Genomic DNA, 23,821 nt, shown 5'->3' on the forward strand with positions numbered 1-23,821 from the left:
TGAGACCCCATGTGGGGTCATGACCCACAGTTTAAGAAGCTGGGACCTAGAGCACTGAGAAGTTTGGTAACTTTCTTAGGGTCACACAGCCAAGTCCTGCATCTGAGGATGCAGGCTGAGGTTAGCCCTATTGACTTAGGTCATACTTCTTCCTTTCTGGCTATGAGGCTAGCCCTATTGACTATGCCATATTTCTTCTTTCCTGGTTATAAGGCTAGTCCTATTGACTATAGCATGCTTCTACCTAAAGGAAACTGTCAGTATCTCTTTTCTTGTACCCAAGTGGTAAGAAAAAGACAATTCTGTGAAGGCTGGTATAAAGAATTACCTTCTCTTCCTGAGCCCTTACTGACTTTCCTTGGACCTCCCAATCAATGAGTCCTTTACCTTCTATCATCATTTACAAAAACTAGTGCTTGGGGGCGGCTAGGTGGCACAGTGGATAAAGCACCAGCCCTGGATTCAGGAGTACCTGAGTTCAAATTCAGCCTCAGACACTTGACACTTACTAGCTGTATGACCCTGGGCAAGTCACTTAACCCCCATTGCCCCACAAAAAACAAACAAACAACAACAACAAAAAAACTAGTGCTAGTCTTCACACACATTAAAACAACACTGAGCAGGAAGAGTGTTGCAGAGAGTCTCTAGTCTATTGTCTTGATTTCAGACCAGCTCATTCCTTAGTTATCAATTAATCAACCCATAAGCATTTATTGAGCACCTACTATGTGGCAGGTAAGCATTCTTCTAGGCTCTGGGGAAAAAAAATACAAAGAATGAAATAATCATCCCTCAATCTCAAGGAGGTTATATTTTATTGGGGGTGGGGGTAGAGGGGGATGGAGATAGTAAATACATATCCAGTATAAGTATATACAGAATAAATATAAAGCAGTTAATATATGGCAGTTAGGGAGGGAGGACACTAGCAGGTGGAGAAGTAGGGAAGGAGGACACCAGTAGTTAGGAAAGATTTTATATAGACTTGTTCTGAATCTTGAAGGAAGAAAGGAATTCTAGGGGGATGACATTGCAAAGGTACATAGATGACAGATGGAACCCCTTGTGTGAAGAACTGAGAGACCAGTTTGGCTGCACTGCAAAGTTCTGGAGGGGAAGTTATACCCCATGAGGCTGAAAAGATAGTTTGAGGGCAGGTTGCAAAGGGCTTTAAAATATAAACAATTTTTCTTTTATCCTAGAGGCAATAGGGAGCCACTGGAGGTATCTTATCACCCAAAGATAGATTTCTAAGTCCTATTTGAGGAGTTAGCTATGTGACCTTGGTCAAATCCCTTAATTGCTGTTTGTCTCATTTTCCTCAACTCATCAGTACCTACCTCCCAGGGTTGTTGTGAGGATCAAATGAGATGATATTTGTCAAGTGCTTAGCATAGTGCCTGATATATAGTAGGAACTATATAAATGGGGGTAGCTAGGTGGTACAGTGGATAAAGCACTGGCCCTGGATTCAGGAGTACCTGAGTTCAAATCCGGTTTCAGACACTTGACACTTAGTAGCTGTGTGACCCTGGGCAAATCACTTAGCCCTCGTTGCCCCGCAAAAAAAACAAAAACAGAAACAGGAACTATATAAATGCTAGCTATCTGTATTATTATTACTATTATTGTTGTTATTATGATTATTTCTGTAACTGTCCTGTGTTAGGGTTTGGTTTTTTTCATAACAAATTCCTTCGGCTTCAGTTTTCAGCTCACTCATTTTCATTGGTGAGGCAGAGGAAATGGAGAACAGCAATATATAAAAGCCCTTTATTAATCTGGTAGGACATTACTAAGTTATTCATCAGTTTTCTTTTCTCTGGGCTAAATAATCCCAAATCCCTTCACCTTTGCTTGCCCTTTTTTCCTAGGAGCAGGATTCCACTCTATCCAAGCTCATTTTCAAGGGATTTTTGGAGTGTGGGTCTGTATAATATTATGGTCTATCAGAGGAAAACTACCTCATAAAATTCATTCTCTGGACACAGTGCAGTCTAAGTTTCAAATATAACTTAACTTTATATTGGGCTTAGGGGGCCACCAAACTGATGCTGATTACATCACTGTTTCCATGGTAACTGTGGTCCTTCAAAGGAGAGGGATTAAAGGGAGATTTTTAAGAAGTAGAAACAACTCACTAAATAAGAAAAATAAAAATTGCTGATTGGCCATGGAAGAACTGGTTGGGTGAAGTCTGTAATTTCCATCTCCTCAAAATTGGTCCTTTCCTGGATTCTGTTTCTCAGATTTGAGGTACAGAATAGCATGTGAAATCAGCAATAATGGCTCCTGAGACAGCAGTAATGTCAGCCTTCTGAGGTTCTAATTACTGAGTGACTGGGTGATATTTCACCAAATGTTATCACCTGGAAAATGCTTTGGCTGTTCAAAGGATGCCAAAGACTTCACTATATCAGTATTATACCAATGCACCCCACCCTGCTTTAGCCAAGAATCATAGAATGCTTGGCAATGGTTACCTTCATTTTACATATGAGGAAACTGAGGTACAGAGAAATTATATGATTTGCTTCAAGTCACAGAGTTGATTTATAGAAGGACCAGGCTGGAACCTAGGTCTGCTGATTCCCTGTCCAATGTATTTTCCCCTAAGTCATACTTAACTGAACACTCAGAAAGGGTCATTTTTATCCTTTCATGGGAATGATGCTCTTTCATTAAGACATTTAACTAGTAGCCTGTGATAGAACATTGAGAGATGTGCTCTCTTAGATCACAAATCCTCAAAGAAATAGTTTCAAAATAGTGGGAAAATTGGAACACTAATGCACTGTTGGTGGAGTTGTGAACTGATGAAATCATTCTGGAGAGTAATTTGCAACTATGCCCAAAGAGCAAGCAAACTGTGCATACCCTTTGGTCCAGAAATACCACCACTAGTTCCATATCCCAAAGAGATCATAAAAAGGGAAAAGGACCTACATGCACAAAAGTATTTATAGCAGCTCTTTTTGTGGAGGAAAAAAACCCACAAAAAATAAAGAAAGTGTGGAGGCAAAAAAAAGGAAATTGAGAGGATGCCCATCAATTGGGGAATGGCTAAACAAGCTGTGGTATATGAAGATAATGGAATACCATTGTGCTGTAAGAAAGGATGAACAGTCAGATTTCAGAAAAACCTGGTAAGACTTACATGAACTGATGAAAAGTGAGATCAACAAAACCAGGAGAACATTGTACATTGTAACAGCAACATTGCATGATGATTGACTATGAATGACTTAGCTCCTCTCAGCAATACAATGATCCAAGACAATTACAAAGGATTCATAATTGAAAATGCTATCCACATCCAGAGAAAGATCTCATGAACTCTGAATGCAGATCAAAGTGTATTATTTTCACTTTATTTTTTATGGGTTATTTTTCCTTTTGGTCTGTTTCTTCTTTCACAACTTGACTAATATGTAAATATGCTTTACATGATTACACATGAATAACATATCCAAATGCTTACCATTTTAGGAAGACAGGTGGGAAGGGAGGGAGGGAGAAAAATTTGGGACTCAAAATTTTGTAAAAATGAATGTTAAAAATTGTCTTTGCATTTAATTGAAAAATACTATTTAAAAAGAAAAGAGGGGGCAGAGCCAAGATGGCAGCGAGGAAGCAGCAAGCTGCCTGAGCTCTCCTTCTGTTCCCTCAAAATAAACATTAAATCAAGCCTCTGGACAGATTCTGAAACTACAGAACCTGCAAAGAGACAGAGAGACACAGTCCTCCAACCAGAGATAATTTAGAAGACTTCAGGAAAAGGTCGGTCTGATTCAGGCAAAAGGGAGGCCCAGCGCAGGGCAGCAACCCAGCGCCGAGGGGGTCAGGGCAAGTCAGCAAGAGCTGCGAGCCACAACCAAACAACTGAGGCCCCTGGAACCTGGTTCAAAAATCTGGCGGCCAAGAAGGACAGTGGAAAAACCTACCTGCACCGGCCGAGAGGGCCACGAACAGGTCAGGCGGAATCAGACGCCGTGCCTGGCTGGCCGAGTACAATCAGACAGGAAGTGCAGGGCGGGGGATCTCCACACACCATAAAGGCCTCAGAGTAAAAACCTGGTCACACAGCACCTACACCCCTGCACAAGAAGCCCAAAACAGGGACCCTGGTGCCCCCAGAGCAGACCTCAGCTTAAAGAATAAATAAATAAGCTGCAATAATGAGTAAGAAGCAAAAAAAGAGCCCTCTCCATTGAGAGCTTCTGTATCAATAGGGAAGAAGCCAACACAAACTCAGATGAGGACAATAGCCTCAAATTGCCTATATCTAAAGCCTCACGAGGGAAGGTGAATTGGTCTCAAGAACAAAAAGCCTTCCTGGAAGAGCTCAAAAAGGATTTTAAAAATCAATTGCAAGAGGTAGAAGAAAAAATGGGGAGAGAAATGAAAGCAAAACAAGAAAACTATGAAAAAAGAATCAGCAGCTTGGAAAAGGAAGCACATAATTTCACTGAAGAAAACAAAGCCTTAAAAAATTCACTTGGCCAAATGGAAAAAAAGGTGCATAATCTCACTGAAGAAAACAATGCCTTAAAAATTAAAGTGGGACAGTTGGAAGATAAGGAATCCATGAGACACCAGGAATCAGTCAAGCAGAATCAAAAAAATGGAAAAATAGAAGAAAATGTGAAAAAACCTCATTGGAAAGACAACTGATCTGGAAAACAGATCGACGAGAGACAATTTGAGAATCATTGGACTGCCTGAAAGCCATGACCAGAAAAAGAATCTAGACACCATATTCCAGGAAATTATTAAGGAGAACTGCCCTGATATCATAGAATCAGAGGATAAAATCATCATTGAAAGAATCCACTGATCACCTCCTGAAAGAGACCCCAAAAGGAAAACTCCAAAGAATATTGTAGCCAAATTCCAGAATTATCAGGTGAAGGAGAAAATACTCCAAGCAGCCAGAAAGAAGCAATTTAAATATCATGGAGCCACAGTCAGGATTGCTCAGGACCTGGCAGCTTCAACATTAAAGGACCGCAAGGCTTGGAATATGATATTCCGGAAGGCAAAGGAGCTTGGATTGCAGCCGAGAATCTATTACCCAGCAAAAATGTGCATTTTCTTTCAGTGGAAAAGATGGACATTTAATGACAGTGGGGACTTTCAATCTTTCCTGGTGAAAAGACCAGAACTGAATAGAAAATTCAATCTCAACATACAAGACTCAAGAGAAGTTTAAAAAGGTAAAAAGAGGGGGGAAAAAAAGGATACCCTATTAGGTTAAACTGTTTATATCCCTACACAGGAAAATAATACTCATAACTCTTAAGAACTGTAAATGTATTGGGGCAGAGAGAAGGACTTTACATAGAGGGTATAAATATAAATTGTCTTTGATGTGATGATACAAAAGAATTAAGGGGTTAAAAAGGGAGTCTATGGGGAGGAGAGGAAAGGGGAGGTGGAATGGGATGAATTATATCATATGAAGAGGTGGGAAAAAAACCCTATTACAATAGAGGGAAAGAAAGGAGGGGGGAACATTGTTTCAACCCTATTCTCATTAGATTTGACTCAAAGAGGGAATAACATATACGTTCATCGGGATAAAGAAACTTAACTCATTCTTTAGGGAAGCAAAAGGGGAAGGGAAAGGGGGGGGACTGATAGAAGGGAGGACAAAAGCAAGGGAGAAAAGGGTAAAGAAAAGAGAGGGGGGTGATAAAAAGGGAGGGCAGATTGGGGGAGGCAGGGGTAAGAAGTAAAATGTCGGTGAGGAGGAATAGGGTGAAAGAAGGGGGGAAAAGTACAAAGGGGGTAAATAGAATGGAGGGGAATAGACAGTCAGTAATAATAACTGTGAATGTGAATGGGATTAACTCTGCTATAAAACGGAAGCGAATTGCAGAGTGGATTAAAAACCAGAATCCTACAATATGCTGTTTACAAGAAACACATTTGAAGCAGAGAGATACACACAGAGTAAAGGTAAAAGGCTGGAGCAGAATATATTATGCCTCAGCTAAAGTAAAAAAGGCAGGGGTAGCAATCCTTATCTCAGACAAAGTGCAGGCAAAAATAGATCTCAAAAGAGATAAGGAAGGAAATTACATCTTACTTAAAGGTACTATAGATAATGAAGTAATATCAATATTAAATATGTATGCGCCAAGTGGTATAGCATCCAAGTTCTTAGAGGAGAAGTTAAATGAGTTATAAGAGGAATTAGACAGTAATACTATACTAGTGGGGGATCTGAATCTCCCCCTCTCAGAATTAGATAAATCTAGCCAAAAAATAAATAAGAAAGAAGTGAAAGAGGTGAATAGATTACTAGAAAAGTTAAACATGATAGATGTCTGGAGAAAATTGAATGGGGATAGAAAGGAATATACCTTTTTCTCAGCAGTACATGGCACATTTTCAAAAATTGACCATGTATTAGGGCACAAAAACATCATAGTCAAATGTAGAAAGGCAGAAATAGTAAATGCATCCTTCTCAGATCATGATGCAATAAAAATTACATGTAAGAAAGAGCCAGGGAAAAGTAGAATGAAAATCAATTGGAAACTAAATAATTTCATTCTAAAGAATGAATGGGCCAAACAAGAAATCATAGAAACAATCAATAACTTTATCCAAGAGAATGACAATAATGAGACAACATACCAAAATCTATGGGATGCAGCCAAAGCAGTGCTTAGGGGAAAATTTATAGCTCTAAATGCTTACATGAATAAGAAAGAGAAAGAGGAGATTAATGAATTGGGCATGCAACTTAAAAAGCTAGAAAAAGAACAAATTAGAAATCCCCAATTAGACACTAAATTAGAGATCCTGAAAATTAAAGGAGAAATTAATAAGATTGAAAGCAAAAAAACTATAGAATTAATCAATAAAACTAAGAGCTGGTTTTATGAAAAAACCAATAAAATAGATAAAATATTGGCTAATTTGATTAAAAAAAAGAAAGAAGAAAACCAAATTACCAGTATCAAAAATGAAAAGGGTGATGTTACCACCAATGAAGTGGAAATTAAGTCAATAATTAGGAATTATTTTGCCCAACTGTATGCCAATAAATTTAACAATCTAAATGAAATGGATGAATATTTACAAAAATACAAACTGCCCAGGTTAACGGAAGAAGAAATAAAATCCTTAAATAAACCCATATTAGAAAAAGAAATTGAACAAGCCATTAATGAACTCCCTAAGAAAAAATCCCCAGGGCCAGATGGGTTTATGGGTGAATTTTACCAAACATTTAAAGAACAATTAATTCCAATATTATACAAATTATTTGGAAAAATAGGTGAAGGAGTTCTACCAAATTCATTTTATGACACAAATATGGTGGTGATACCAAAACCAGGCAAAGCAAAAACAGAGAAAGAAAATTATAGACCAATTTCCCTAATGAATATTGATGCTAAAATCTTAAATAAGATATTAGCAAGGAGATTACAGCAAGTGATCACCAGGATAATACACTATGACCACGTGGGATTTATACCAAGAATGCAGGGCTGGTTCAACATTAGAAAAACTATTAACATAATCAACCACATCAATAAGAAAACCAACCAAAATCATATGATTATCTCAATAGATGCAGAGAAAGCTTTTGACAAAGCACAACACCCATTCCTAATAAAAACACTAGAGAGTTTAGGAATAGGTGGAGCTTTCCTTAGAATAATAAACAGTATCTACCTAAAGCCATCAGCAAGTATTATATGCAATGGAGATAAATTAGAGGCCTTCCTAATAAGAGCAGGGGTGAAACAGGGATGTCCATTATCACCCCTATTATTTAATATTGTCCTAGAAATGTTAGCTTTAACAATCAGAGAAGAGAAAGGAATTAAAGGAATTAGAATAGGCAAGGAGGAAACAAAACTATCACTCTTTGCAGATGATATGATGGTATACTTAAAGAATCCTAGAGAATCAACTCAAAAATTACTTGAAACAATTAACAACTTTAGAAAAGTAGCAGGATATAAAATAAATCCACATAAATCATCAGCATTTCTATACATGACCAACAAAGTCCAGCAGCAAGAGATGGAAAGAGAAATTCCATTTAAAGTAATGGTAGATAATATAAAATACTTAGGAGTCTACTTGCCAAGACCAACCCAGGAACTCTATGAACACAACTACCAAACACTCTTCACACAAATCAAATCAGATCTAAATAATTGGAAAGATATCAATTGCTCATGGATAGGCAGAGCTAATATAGTAAAAATGACAATACTGCCTAAATTAATTTACTTATTCAGTGCCATACCAATCAGACTACCTAAAACTTATTTTATACAGCTAGAAAAAATAATAACAAAATTCATCTGGAAAAACAAAAAATCAAGAATATCCAGGGAAATAATGAAAAAAAAACTCACAGGAAGGTGGGTTAGCGGTACCAAACCTGGAGCTTTACTATAAAGCGGCAGTCATCAAAACTATCTGGTACTGGCTAAAAAATAGAGTGGTAGATCAATGGAATAGGCTAGGCTCAGGAAATGCAGTAGTAAATGACACTAGTAATGTAGTGTTTGATAAACCCAAAGACTCCAGCTCCTGGGATAGGAACTCAGTATTTGACAAAAACTGCTGGGAAAACTGGAAGATAGTATGGCAGAAACTAGGCATAGACCAACATCTTACACCTTATACTAAAATAAGGTCAAAATGGATACATGATTTAGACATAAGAGGTGATACCATAGGTAAATTAGGAGAGAAAGGAATAGTGTATCTATCAGATCTTTGGAAAGGAAAACAGTTTTTGACCAAACAAGAGATAGAGTATATTATAAAATGCAAAATGGATGATTTTGATTATATTAAATTAAAAAAATTTTGTACAAACAGAAGCAATGCATCCAAAATTAGAAGGGAGGCAGAAAGCTGGGAAACAATTTTTCAGGCCAGTACTTCTGATAAAGGCCTCATCTCTAAAATATATAGGGAATTAAATCAAATTTATAATGATCCAAGTCATTCCCCAATTGAGAAATGGTCAAAGGATATGAATAGGCAGTTTTCTGATGAAGAAACCAAAGCTATATATTCCCATATGAAAAGATGCTCTAAATCTCTAATGATTAGAGAGATGCAAATTAAAACAGCTCTGAGGTACCACCTGACACCTATCAGATTGGCTAAAATGACAAAAAAGGAAAATAATAAATGTTGGAGAAGCTGTGGGAAAATTGGAACACTAATGCATTGTTGGTGGAGCTGTGAACTGATCCAACCATTCTGGAGAGCAATTTGGAATTATGCCCAAAGGGCAATAAAGCTGTGCATACCCTTTGACCCAGCAATTCCACTTTTAGGTCTTTTTCCCAAAGAAATCATGGAAGGGGGAAAGGGACCCACATGTACAAAAATATTTATAGCTGCTCTTTACATGGTAGCAAGGAATTGGAAGTTGAGGGGGTGCCCATCAATTGGGGAATGGCTGGACAAGTTGTGGTATATGAATACAATGGAATACTATTGTGCTGTAAGAAATGATGAGCAGGAAGAGTTCAGAGAAACCTGGAGGGTCTTACGTGAGCTGATGATGAGTGAGATGAGCAGAACCAGAAGAACATTGTACACAGTATCATCAACATTGAGTGTTGACCTACTGTGATGGACTATATTCTTCTCACCAATGCAATGGTACAGAAGAGTTCCAGGGAACTCATGATAAAAGAGGATCTCCAAATCCAAGAAAAAAAAAATGAACTGTGGAGTATAGATGCTGATTGAACCATACTATTTCTTTTGTTTTGGGTGCTGTTGGTTTTTTTTTTCTATTTTGAGGTTTTGCATCACTGCTCTGATTTTTTTCTCTTGTAACAGGATTAATGCAGAAATAGGATTAATGTTATTATGTGTATATATATATGTGTGTGTATATATATGTATATGGATATGATATATAGATATATAGATATAACCTATATCAGATTACCTGCTGTCTAGGGGAGGGGGGAGGGAGGGGAGGGAGAGAGAAAAATCTGAAATTGTAAAGCTTGTATAAACAAAAGTTGAGAACTATCTTTACATGTAACGGAAAAAATAAAATACCTTATATGTAAAAAAAAAAAAGAAAAGAAAAGAAAAGAGTTTCCAAAATGAGGGCACAGTTCAAATTACAGAATTATTCAAATTCGGAAAAAAATACTAGAAGAATGACTCAAATTTGAAGGTGTGGTTTTAGGAGAGATAGCTTTGTATATTGGGGCAGGACATTGCACATTGTTGAGCTAGATGACCTGGGTTTGAGTCCTGTCCTGGTTCTGCTACTTACCAGCCATCTGCCAATGGGCATGCCATTTCCCCCATTGATGTTTTAGTTCCCTCCTCTGTAAAATGGAGATAATTATACAGGTAGGTCCCAATTAGTGCAAATAAGGAATCATGTGAAGTGGTCACAGGTGTTTGGGTTCACACTATTCTAAGTTATTTTTATGTAAAATATGTTATTTGGTTCCAGCTTAGTGGAAATCTAGGCAGTGTGAATTGGAATAATGGGGCCACCTGTGGGATTCATTGTTCACACTCAATGGACCTGTCTATATAACTCATGGAGTTGTAAAGAAGGGATCTGGAGAACTGTAAAATGCATGCACAGAATTGGCAAATAAAAATGAAAATGATGGGCAACATTGGAAAGAATCTTTGGACTGAGGACCTCGATCTAAAACAAGGCTCAGCTACTTTGGAAGGGATCTCTATACCTGAGGGAGTTTCCCACAGTCATGAAATTGCAGGTCCAAATAAACCTTAAACAAAGCCTTATTTCCTCATCTAAAAATGATGCTTGTATCACTACTTACTTCATAGGATTATTGTGAGGAAAGCACTTTGTAAAACTGTAAATATACACACACACTCAGACTCACACACACACACTCATAAATGATTATTCTTCACATGGTCCACCTTGGCTTTGCCTTACCTAGTGCCTAGAGTTCTCCTACGGAAGACTCACATCAGTAAGGATGTAGCAGGAATGCAATCCTCTCCCTTCTAAGATCGCCTTCCATCTACTTTTCATATATCTTAGAAATCATTATTTGCATATTGTCTCCTCCATTGGAATGTGAGTTCCTTGAGGACAGTAACTGTTTTGGGCTTCCTTCTCATCCTCAGCCCTCAGCAGAATGCCTGGCATACAGTAAGTGATTAATAAATGTTTGTTGATGGATTGGTAAATTAAAGATTAAGGGGGGGTTGCTCTTTAAAAATCTGGCATCGTCTTTTATTTGCCCCTCTTGAAAAGTAACTAACTTTGGAGGGAAAGTATTCCTTGTTTAGCTTTAGTTACTAAAATGAAACCCTGACAGGCACAGAAGAACTCTGTTTCATACTTACCTCCATAATTAAGCCTTGTGTGAGGAAGCCTAGCCAAGGAGGCGTGTATGCTAAATGAGAGGCTTTAGAAGCTGGACTGAAAATGGAGTTTCCTTTGCAGATCCCACTTTTTTTTTTTTTTTTTTTGGCTTGGAGAGCAGAGCTTGGCCCCGTCTCCCAGCAATTTACTACTAATGTTTGTACTTTCTGCCTATTCACATATAAAACTTCTATTTTCTGTTCATTCTACTCACTATAGAGAAAGATGCCCTGGACTTCTTTGAAAGAAGAGTGTAAACTATTAACCTCCTCACACTAACAGAAAGAAAAAAACAACTCCCAAGACCAACGTGAACTGCACATTTATGGAATAACATAATTTCTGAACTGAGAGAGAGTTCAGGGGCCATACAGTACCTGAAAAATAATTCTGTCTACACATCCACAACTAGTGGCCTTTCAACTGTTATAGGAAGATGGGGACATGAACTATTTTCAGAGGCAGCCAATTACACTATGGGATAGCTATTTATTAGGAAATATCCCCTTCCATCAAGTTTATATCTACCTCTCTGTAACTTCCACCCTTTGCTCCTATTTCTGCCCGCTGGGGTCAAACAGATCATGACTAATCAATCCCTCTTCTATTTGACATCCCTTCAAAGACTTGAAGATGGCTACTGTGTCCCCGACCCCAAATTTGTACTTCTGGCTAAACATACTCTGCTCCTTCAACTGGGTGGCAGTACAGTGACAGAGTAGATAGAGCACTAGATTTTTGGAGTCAAGAAGACCTGAGTTCAAATCCTTCTTCTGACAAGAGCTATGTGATCCTGAGCAAGTGATTTCACCTCTCTGTCTCTTTTTCTTCTTCATTTGTAAAATGTGGGGGGAAGTACCTTCCTCACAGAGTTGTTGTGAAGATCGAATGAGATAAAATATGTTAAGTGCTATAATTAAAGGATCCTCATAAGTTTCTTCTGATCCCCCTCCATCTTTGAACTACCTTTTCTTTATTTTGTCTGTGCTTATATATGTGCAGTTAGATAGCACAGTGGATAGAGAGCACCAGGCCTGAAGTGAGGAAGACCTGAGTTCAATTCCAATTTCAGATATTTAATAGCTGCATGATCCTAGGCAAGTCCTTTAACTTCTGTCTCATTTTCCTCGGCTGTAAAATGAAGATAATATCAGCACCTACCTCACAGAGTTATTGTGAGGATCAAATGAGATAATACCTGTAAAGCGCTTACCACATTGCCTGACTCGTAATGGGTGCTTAATAAATGTTTATTCCCCCACTTCTCTCCCCCAGTAGAGCGAGCTCCTTGAGGTCAGGGATAATTTAGTTTTTGTTTTGGTATTCAACGGCACCTTTGCATAGGGATTAGTATGTAGTAGGTACTTAATAAATGTGTGTTTGTGTTCCTTGGTTGATTATTTGAAATAAACTGAAGCACCACATAATCTGGCTGACCTTCTCTGGGTACTCTCCAATGGAATCAATGTCCTTACCAAAATGTAGCACCCCAAACCAAACACCATATTTCAGATGTGATCTGACCCAGGACAAAGTTTGGTAGGACATTTAGAAATGTAAGGCACTGGAGGGTGAACCTAGGACATTTTTACAGAGAGCATCCTGAATTACCTGTTTGTGTAACTATTGTTATTTCTGTCGATTCCAGTTTAGTCAACCAACCAGTTGATTCAATTTGGCAAAGAGTTTTGGAGGAGTGGCAGCTACTGTGAGGGGTCTGAAAGAGCAGCCTCACGCTGACTATTTGACTAGCCTTGGGTAAAGTCACATTAGGGTCTCAGTTTCCTCATTTATCAAATGAAGGATTATACTAGACAAAGCTTCCAATTTTAAAATTGTGATTCTATATATGATATGGCAATCTCTGTCCTCAAGGAAATTGATTACCTAATTTTGTTAAGTCCAATTACAAAATGGTATTTTTTTTTTTTACTAAATTTACTGTTAGCAACAATTAAATCCATAATCCTGTTTGACTTAAGGGAGAAACTTGATTTCTCTCTGCCTGTTTTTCTGTCTGTGAAGAAGAGGGGGTGGTGCAAGAATAATAGGCAAGCAAATGAGATGGTGGCTATGTCTACACATGTAAAACAATCAGACTTTATTATGATAAAAGATTGAAGTAAATTGGTGTTTCTTGGGTCTACATAGAATTCTAGATTCAGAACTGGAAAGGACCTTACAGGTAATCTAATTAAATTCTTGTGTTTTGCAAATGAGGAAAACTAGACCAAGAGATGTTAAATGACTTACCCAAAGTCACATAGTGTTAAAAGAGTTGAGATCTAAAACCAGGTGTTTTGTTTTCAAATCCAGTGGGGGTTTTTTTCCCTTTGTACCATGTAGTCTCCTGGTGCCAAATAAGTGGCTTGACTAAATTTTTCAAATTTCAACTTGTTATTTTCATATACATACAAAGCAAAAGCAACTTACTGAAAGGTAGAAAATCCAATTAGTTTTATTCAGATGATGTTGGACAACTAATTTTACTTATTATTTTCCCGCTGAATTAATCAACATTTTTTCTGATGTGAATTTGAATCATGTTGGATGAAACTGAGTTTCTTCTTACAAAAAAAAGTTATTTGGTAATATTCAATAGTGAATTTAAAATAGGCTGAGAATCAACTCCAATAATAATGTGCTATCTCCTACTTGCATAATAATTTAAGGTTAACGAAATACTTTCTTCACAACAATCCCATGAGATAGGTGGTATATGTCTTATTATGTCAATTGTATTCTAATGCTCAAACATGAGAAAGATCTGTAATTTCCCTGATGCAGGGGAACTCCTAGTGTGAGAACTCTTCCACAAAGGCAAATTATTGATGGTTTAGTAGATAAATTCTAGAGATTTGCCTGAGGCACAGAGAGGGTCACAGACATAGTAAATGCCAGAACTAGGATTTGAATTCAGATCATCCTGACTCAAAGCCTAGTACTCTATCTGCTATATCTCACATAGGCTCATATCTCCATTTTACAGATGAGAAAACTGAAGCTTAGCACCCATGGCCACAAATCCCCAGATTCCAATTCCAGCACTCTGCCCTCTATACTACTCTGCCTTCCAAATCCTCCATAGTTTTTATATTCAGAAAAGAAATAGATGTGACAAAAGAAAAAGAAAAACAAACAAACAAACAAAAAACCTCTGGTTCTTCTCTCTCATTTAGATATACTTATAAGTGTTTCCTCGGCAAATGAGAATGCTTGAATCTTTAAAACCCACCCTAAATTCTGACTGAGTCAGTAAATCAGCTACCCAGTAAGCATTCATTAGTCACCTACTGTGTGCAAGGCACCTACTGTGTGCCAAGAATTGAGGATACAAAGAGAGAAGATAATCCCTGCCCTCAAGGAGCTCACAATCTAACAAGGAAGACAGCACACAAACAGCTACGTACAAACAAGCTAAAATCTAGAATAAATAGGAAATAATCAAAAGAGAATTTTAGAATCTTTCTTGAACTAAGAGTGATTGGGAAAAACTTCCCATAGAAAGTGGGATTTCAATTGGGACTTGAAGGAAACCAGAGAAGCCAGAAGGCAGAGATGAGCAGGGCCAGCACTCCAGACAGGGACAGTCAGTGAAGATGTCCAGAGGTGAGATGAGTGTCTTGTTCAAGGGATGGCAAGGAGGCCAGTGTCACTGGATCAAAGAGTATGTGGAAGGGATCTAAGATATAAGAAGACTGGAAAGATAGGAGGTGCGAGAGGGGAGTATATGAAAGGCTTTGAATGCCAAAAATTGGAAACAATTGTCTACAAAAACATAAGTAATTTTGTCTTTAGTAGAATGAAGGTAGGCAAATTCTGTTTGTTTGGTTTTTTTACAGGGCAATGAGGGTTAAGTGACTTGCCCAGGGTTACACAGCTAGTAAGTGTCAAGTGTCTGAGGCTGGATTTGAACTCAGGCCCTCCTGAATCCAAGGCCGGTGCTTTATCCACTGAACTACCTAGTTGCCCCAGATAGGTAAGTTCTGATGTGTTACAAGTGTATTTTATGAAAATGAATTGACTGTGATTTAAATCTGTAGTTATATTGACTCATATATGGGCTACAGTAAAAACAAATTATGGATGTCTTTTATTTTACTTTTTTACATTGCAGTCATTGTCCATCATATCTCTTTCCCACCTCCACTCTTTGCCGTCAAACCATCTCTTGAAACAAAGAAAAACAGTTTAAGCAAAACCAACCAACAAAATGACCATATCTCAAAGCATTTCCAACATTCTACTCTCACAGTCTCCTACCTCTCAACTGAGATTAGGGAAGGGGGCAGCTAGGTGGTGCAGTGGATAAAGCACTGGCCCTGGATTCAGGAGGACCTGAGTTCAAATCTGGCCTCAGACACTTGACACTTACTAGCTGTGTGACCCTGGGCAAGTCACTTAACCCTCATTGCCTCACCAAAAAAAAAAAAAAGAAAAAAAAAAAAAGAACTGTACAGTAGAGAATAGGGAAATATTTTTCAACATCTATTATCCTGGCCCAAGGTTGTACATGACAATCAATCTGGGTTTCATGGGAAGACTAGATTTTAAGCTGAAAATAGAATCCAGTGGGATATGAGAGGTTCTGGGAATTCAGGAATTCAACATTTTTGTCCCTAAAGTTGAGGTACAACAATGAGGTGGTGGTGACTTGAATGAATTCTGGATTCTGTAATTTATCATTATTTTAGGAAAACTGTATTGTTTCAGATAGAGAGGAGCTTGCTGGTTATTAGAGAATTGGCCTCGGTAAGCATTCTTGATCTGAATTTAAAGCAATGTGAAATGATGTCTATTTTCAGAGAAAGATATAAATATTTGCAACTCCTACATGTAGTTGACTACACATATATGGAATTAAATTACTTTGGACCTGGGAGTTTTCTCTGATTCCATCAAATTCATCCCTCTCCATCTAAGCTTGATTGACCCTAACTCATCCCAAATACAGATAGCAACCCCCCCCCCAAAAAAAAAACCCAACAACAACAACAACAGTAAAAACAATTTTATCACTGTTCTCAGACTGGCTACCTAATATTAAAATAACTTCTTTTAAATTAAATTTAAAATTCAGTTAATAAACTGGTTATTTTGTCCCTATCAAAGTAACAAAAAACTATTTTTTCTGTCACGAAGTTAGGTGTTTTGTAGCCTTTTCTAAAAAAAATCCTAATGCTGTCATTAATTAAGTTACTATCACTTGCTAAGTAAAAGTTTTAGTGACTTATGTCTGGGAGTAAACTACATATGCCCAGAGGATTTTTAAAAGTTGTTTTTGCAACATCGTGAGAATTTTGTTTCCAATTTACAATCCTCAGTCTCTGGCAGAAGTTCATAAAAATGTATGAAAGATGACAATAGTGAGGGGGTTTTCATTCCATGAATTTATGCCTGTGAGTCTCTGAATCTGATAACACAGCCCCACAATAGGTGTCTTTCTTCCGACCAGAACAGGGAGCTCACACTGGGGGTGTAGAGCATTAGCTGGGAATGTAATGAGTACACCTCTTGGAGAGGTGAGAAATGTTTGTTGTGAGAGTCAGTCCAATGCATGGCTTTAGATTTCCATATGGGGAAAAAATGCCCTCCAGCTTTCTTGGAAGATGTACATGGACTCTGGAAGTTTTTTAAGAAACCTATTTTTTTTTTAATTAAAAATTTTAAAAAAAGAAACCTATTTTTTTTTTACTTAATTCAGAGCCTCTGCTTCATTTCATTCTCTCCTAGCTCAGATACTAGAACCCTAACCCTATTCTAACCTTGCTCCCATATCTTCCCATTTATGATCTGACCCTCATTCTTGTATTTCTATAATCCTTGGGGATTTGCCTGGGCTTTTAGCAATCTCTAAGAGGCACATCCAAGTAGGATACAAATGTTGTTTAATGCTTATGCAAAAGCTCACAACTAGTTCTGAGTACTTTCTTTGTACCTCAGAAATCTAGGATAAAGAATAAGAACCCTAACTAGCACTTTTCACTGTATGTATCTATTGCTAGTGCTTGAATATATCTATTCTTGCCAAACATTTTCAGGAGTCATACAACCATTCCTGCACTCACTGGACAAGGGTAGAGATGAACCCAAGTTCCCAGGTATGAATGTCTTTCCATCAGGGAGCCTTTGAGGAGACAGAGATACACATAATCCAAACATATGCACTGCCTAGAGAAGACAGACTCATTTGGACCAGAGGAGGAAGAAGAGGCACATGCTACTTCCTATGGGGCCTTTGGCAATTACTCTTGGCCTCAATTCCTCATCTGTAAAGTGAAAAGGTTGGATTAGGTGGTTTCTAAGATCCCTTTCCAGTGCTATATTGATTAGCCTATTAATAGCTTATATTTATGGGGGCAGCTAGGTGACGCAGTGGAGAAAGCACCGGCCATGGATTCAGGAGGACCTGAGTTCAAATTCAGCCTCAGACACTTGACATTTACTAGCTGTGTGACCCAATAATAATCATTATGCTTGACATATAACAGTGTTTAAGATTTGCAAAGCACATATGCATACACGCACACACACACACACATACACATCTATATATATAATGGAAAATCTCATTTGATCCTAACAACAACCCTATCAAGACTATTATTATCCCAAGTAGCTTCCCTTTGTTAACTATTTCCTATCTCCTATTTTAGCTTGCTTTGTATATATTTGTTGCATGTTGTATTCCTTTTAGATTGTCAGCTCCTTGACTTTTTTACCCCCAGGGTTTAGCACAGTGCTTGGCACATAGTAGGTGCTTAATACATGTTTATTGATTGATTGATTGAGATGTCACACAGGAAGGTCACTTGACTTGTCTTGTATCACACAGGAACTAAGAGTCTGAGGTGGGATCCAGTTCTTCCTGCCTTTTATTCACAACAAGATGATAAAGAATGGTTAGGTGATACAGACAAATACATAGATTCATGAAGGGTTTGGATTTCTTCACGAATGGTTAATTGCCTAGTAGGATGTTAAGGAAAGCTAAGAAGTTTAGGTGGACCTTTTGAGGTTGACAACAAAGAAGGAAAAACCTTTCACAAAGTTTCCCTTGATGATATGATGGTTCCTGAGGCAGATAGTAGGGCTAAGTAGGCTATGAATATAAGTCAGTGTGGCGATCCTGATTATAAAGTCTTGGAACTTTCCTGTCCTAGAACAACAGGTCTAATTAAAGGCCTAAGAAGTCCTGGATTACTCTAAATTCATGTTATCTACTTACAACCTGGGCCCAACCACCCCAAGACAGTGTTAATATTCCTTCCACATCAGTGGTTTGAAACATATTCTCCTCCAGTCTCTCCCCTCGGTGCTCAGAATTAATGATCTTGTCTTACTTCCCTGAAAAGGCCCAGAATATCAGGTGTGATGTTTTGGGGATCACTGTAGATTCCTGGAAAGGAAATGACATCAGAGGCAAGAGGAAAGACAAGCACCAGATAGCTATAGTCATGGCTGACATCACTGTCTACTTTTCTGGAGGATGCAGTTTCCTAATCCACAGCTGGTCAGGGTTAGACATGACCTGAAGCTGCTTCAAGCAGGGCAGGGCTGGGCACAGACATGACATTGGAAGGAACTGGCCCATGTAAGGGCCTTTTTGTCTTCTGGTAACAATTCCTTCCATGAGTCTTCTGAAAGGGTGGCTAGCATTCCAACTCTTATCTTTGTGCCTTGTCCTGACTAGCTGTGGTCACTCATTTTAGCCTGTAGTGGCCTTTTGACTTGGCTTCACCCATGAGATATGGTAGTTGGTCACTGTTAGTCATTAAGAGAATAAGAGACCCTTAGAGTCCAGAGCTGCACTCTGATTCATGAATCCTGTTTCTTTATCTGGTCATAACAAATCCCCTGATTCCTGATAGATGACCCTGTCCTGATCTGGTTCACAACGCTTATGGACCCTTTAGTTTTCCCAGAAGCCAAAATTGTAGGAGAGAGAGAGAGAGAGAGAGAAAACCAACCCTTGGTTTAGATTATGACAGAGTCCTGAACAAAGAAGGGGATATAATTCTTTGATCTGGAAATATCTTTACTGGATTTTTGTGGCCCTCATATATCCCTGGTGATCTAGGCTGGTTAGGCAGGGCCCCTCCCCTGGAGAGACAGCTAGAGTGACTGATGAATATCTATGAGTGCAACCTCTGACTCCAAAGGAATTCTAACCCTTGTGTTTAGCCTTATCTGACCAACCATAGATTGGTATATCCATTAAAAGGCTCCAGCTCCTTTTGATTATCTCAATATAAAATCAAAGCCCCTAACAGCTGTGGGCTCTCCCAGGGGTTGGGATATGTCTGTCTGGATGGAGGGCTTATGTGTATAGCTCCATTTCCCTGAGCCAGACATAAATGAACACTCAGAGGATGGCAATGAGGTTAAACATGTTATCTACATGTTATCTACCTTTGTTTAATGAATGTGTCCACTGATGGTTTGTGTGTTCCAATAAACACTTAGATCAACTTAATGCAAGACCATCCCTGTGTTCCTTGAAATCCCAAATCTGACTAGCATGACATGAAATTCTTGTCTCCATTTATACCTCTTATCTTTTGTGTAACTGTAGCACTGGGTTCTCTGACTTCTCGTTTGTTTTTTTTTTCATAGGTTTTCCTTTTTCTTCCCAAGGCTCTATTCTTAACCCTCCCTTGCCCCCACCCTTTAGGAATTCACACATTTTTTTTACATGTGAAATACATTTATTTTCACCTATCTGTAATCTTTCCAATACAATCACTATGCTGAAGAGACTCCCAAACTGACATTTCAAATTCTGTCCTCTTTACGGACAAAAATTGAAATCTTCCATTGTTAAATTCCTACACTAAACTTCCATTCAGATTTATTCTGAATACCTGATATTTAACAATTAGAAAACCAAAATCATCATCCCCTTCCATTCCAGCACTTTAAGTACTGCAACCATTCCCAGCTTCCCCATTTTTTTGGTCAATGTCATTATTAATTTTCTATATTTGGACAACCTGAAGTTATCTTTTTATCTCCCATTTCATTTGCCACCCCCACCCCCAGTCCATCTAGCTACAAAGGATTACTGACTGTTCTTCTGCAGGGTCTCTTGGATCACATCTTTTTTTTTTTTCATTTTTATGTTTCTATCCTAGTACAGATCCTCATTAAGTGATGCCTATTACCAACAACCCTATAGCTGATCTATCTAAGTTGTCTTTACTCTACTTTATCCCTTCTCTAAATACGGCCAGGATTTGTCTCAAAAAAAACATTTCCTGCTCAGGAGTATAAATAAAGTATATGCTTCTCTGTTTTTCAAATAAAATCTAGACTCCCCAAAATGGTAGTCAGGGTCCTCTATCAACTGGTTCACAAAGCTACTACCCTTTGCAGTACCTCCTAGACTCTGTTAGGATGTCCCAGGTTAGTCTTTTATAATCCTTGAACCTCTTTCTTGTTTCTTTCTCTGTGCCTTTTGCTGTGGGTATTCTCCACTGGATAGGCTCTTCTCTCCTCTCCCCACCAATCCATGCCCACTATTCCCTTTGTGGCCCTCCTTCCCCAAGCAGCTTCCTCTGACTAATTTTACTACTGGATCATGACTCCCTCCCAGAACTATTTATGCCTACTCCCAAAGAGTTTACTTTCTAAGGGAAAACCAAATAGGGTGTAAATGCTTCAGGGGTGGGGTGGAGATTGCATCTTCTGTTCTCCTATTCCACACAATGCTGAGCATATACAGTGTCTCAACAAGCCTTCCTTCTCATGACTGTTAGAACTCTTTGGTTCTTATTCTATCACTACCTCATGCCCAGACCCTAAGCAACTCCTAGCCTCAGGTTTCTTTTCTATAAATGAGTTTGAATATGTATTGTCAGACTATCTCACAAGGACACTGAGAGAAATAATGATATTTAATGAATCAGATCTTTTGTTGTTATTTTTCTGAGGACCTACCCTATTCTCTGGACAGGAGAAATTATTTCAGTCCAGTCAAAACCGCTATTTATTTCCACCTGATAGCTTCACTTCTCAGACAACAATAAAAAATTAGACATAAGTATGTAAATATATGTGTATTTTCTATACATATATAAGTATGTGTATTATATATACACATATAAATGTCTGTATTTTATCCACATATATGTATATGATTTTATATATACATATATGTATGTGTATTAATATACACACATCGCTACATGTATTTATATACATATGTACACATAATATATGTTTGTATGTATACATATATAATAGAAACATATGTATGTGTGTATATATATGAATGACTATATCTATATATCTATCTATATCTATATTTATATCTATATCTATATCTATCTATCTATCTATCTATCTATCTATCTATCAGTGATGTGGTGATGACTCTGAGTCTCTTCACTATATGGGTTTCTTTGAATAAAACTCAGATGCAGAATCTTCTCATCCATACAAGAAATTTGCTACTAAGCTGGAAGATCAGAAAGGACAAAGCAGATGTGCTTTTTGAGCAAGAATAAAGAAAAAAGCTATCATGCTATCTGACCAGGGTAGATAGATCCCTGTTCATCAGCTAGACAGAAGAATTCTGTGTCATGTTTCCTAAAGGTTCTGATTTCCAGGCTTTTGCATTGTTCTGTCATTTCAACATTTAAGCTCTTTCCAGGCATTTCCACAGTTCAGTGTTCCTTTGCCACCCAAAATACCACTTTCGGTCCTTGCGTTTCATCTCTCCTCTGAATCCTTAACCTACCGAATCAATTTTAAGCGCTCACACAGAGCTCAGAGACGGCTTCTGGAAACAGTACAAAGGGATAGGATCCACAGGGTTTAGCTTGTGGGAGTGGAGGAGACCCACAAGGCCTGCTCACCCCCCAAACCCTAATGCTCCACAACCAGCAACACCATTACTGACACAATATTGATATTTTCAAAACCCCAATCCTTACCTTTCGGCTTCAAGGCGCATCTCCTCACGTTTTTGCCTCCTAAGTTCTCTGCGGCGCTCGAAATCATCCATGGTGTATATTCAGGTTTGGGGAGGCCAAATAAGGTCTGGTTCTGCAAGGGAAAAGATTCCAACATCAAATGGGACCCAGGGTAACACTAGCCTACGTAAATTTGTTTTCCTCTTCTAGTTTTATTTTATTCCATTATTTTCCTTTCCTAGCAAAAGAGGAGTGTCTGAGAGTGAGTACTGGTAGGGAACCCATCAGTTTCTGAGTTGAGTTTACTAGCAGGATTGCCTGCATGTGTTAAAGTCAGTGTCAGTTAACGGTTCACAGCAGCAGAGAAATAAAGTCCCAGGTTTAGCGATGCCCCTCCCCTCTTAAAAAAGACCCCGAAATTCAGGAGAAAGATAGCTTTGTCTACTTGAAACATTTGTGGAATCACTGGAGAACTGGAGAATGGCTTTTCTCTTTGAAGTTTGCTATTCCCACAGGAAAAAAGCTGCAAGAAGAGGTGAACAGGGACAATAGGAGGACAAGGGAGAGAAAAGTGAAAAGAGGCAAGAAAGGAAGGATGGACATATAGGAGGGGTGTGGGGGGGTAAATCAGGAAACAGAATGGAGGGAGAGGAGAGAAAGAGATAGGGAGAGCAAGGGAGAGGAGAGAAAGAGGGAAAGAAGGAGGGAGAGGACAAGGAAGAGAAGGAAAAAGGGAGAGGGAGAGAGGAGAGAGAAGAGAAATTAAATAGTCTGTTGCATATTATGAAATTACATTACGATTGGTAGTAAGGATCTCAACAAAGAAATCACAAATAAACATACTTAAGCAGCAGCACATTTGAAAATAATGAAATTAAAAACAAACTCTCCCAGGTATCAAAATCCCCCCAACCCCCCTCTTTTTTTCTCTTTACAAATAGAATCCACCCATTTTACTCTTTCCTACCTCCTCCTTGGGGGTTTTATTGCAGGCAAGATCTCCCTTTTCCAGCTCTTCACATGTGAAGCCCTCTCCCCCTGGCTTTCTGTGCCATGGAGTCAAGTATTCCAGAATTACCCTGCAGCCCCCAAACCCAAAATGACTACCAGAAAAGGGAAAGCTGGGCTCTTTTTGTCCTTGCTTTGTTTACAGAGCTGTCAGTGGTTAGTTAAACTCGGCCTGGAATCTGGCATTTAAGGCCTGCTTGGAGATTGTTTCCTGTGTGGAGCGGGAGGCCTCCACTTCCTCTGGAATCCCAGACTTCTCCGCTGCACTCCGATCACAAAAAAATATTTTCCAGCCCTTTCTGTGCACATGAGACAAGCCATTTGCCCTGCATAAAAAAAAAATGGGGAGCTGTGTAAAATCTACACTTCCTCCCTCACGGCAGCACCTCTGAAAAGAGTAAAAAAAGAAAAAAAGCGAAAATTTCACGCCAGAGTATCCACACAGGTCAGGAACTTTCTCTTGTGAAGTTACTCTTTTTTTAAAAAAATATTTTAAATTCTCTTTATCAAAAAATAA

General features: G+C 38.4%; 1 protein-coding gene across 4 annotated transcripts in view; it reads right to left on the minus strand.

Moving 5' to 3' along the window:
• Nucleotides 1–23,821, minus strand: part of CALD1 (caldesmon 1) — a 255,466-nt gene that overhangs the window by 106,883 nt on the left and 124,762 nt on the right. For all 4 annotated transcript variants that reach the window (XM_043966907.1, XM_043966906.1, XM_043966904.1 and 1 more), the window contains exon 3: nt 22,318–22,429. In XM_043966907.1, coding sequence (XP_043822842.1) covers nt 22,318–22,388 — 71 coding nt within the window. In that variant the 5' untranslated portion in view covers nt 22,389–22,429. The remainder of the gene's footprint in view (nt 1–22,317; nt 22,430–23,821) is intronic.

The sequence above is a fragment of the Dromiciops gliroides genome, chromosome 5 (genome assembly GCF_019393635.1).
Source record: "Dromiciops gliroides isolate mDroGli1 chromosome 5, mDroGli1.pri, whole genome shotgun sequence".
NCBI classification, from domain to species: Eukaryota; Metazoa; Chordata; class Mammalia; order Microbiotheria; family Microbiotheriidae; genus Dromiciops; species Dromiciops gliroides.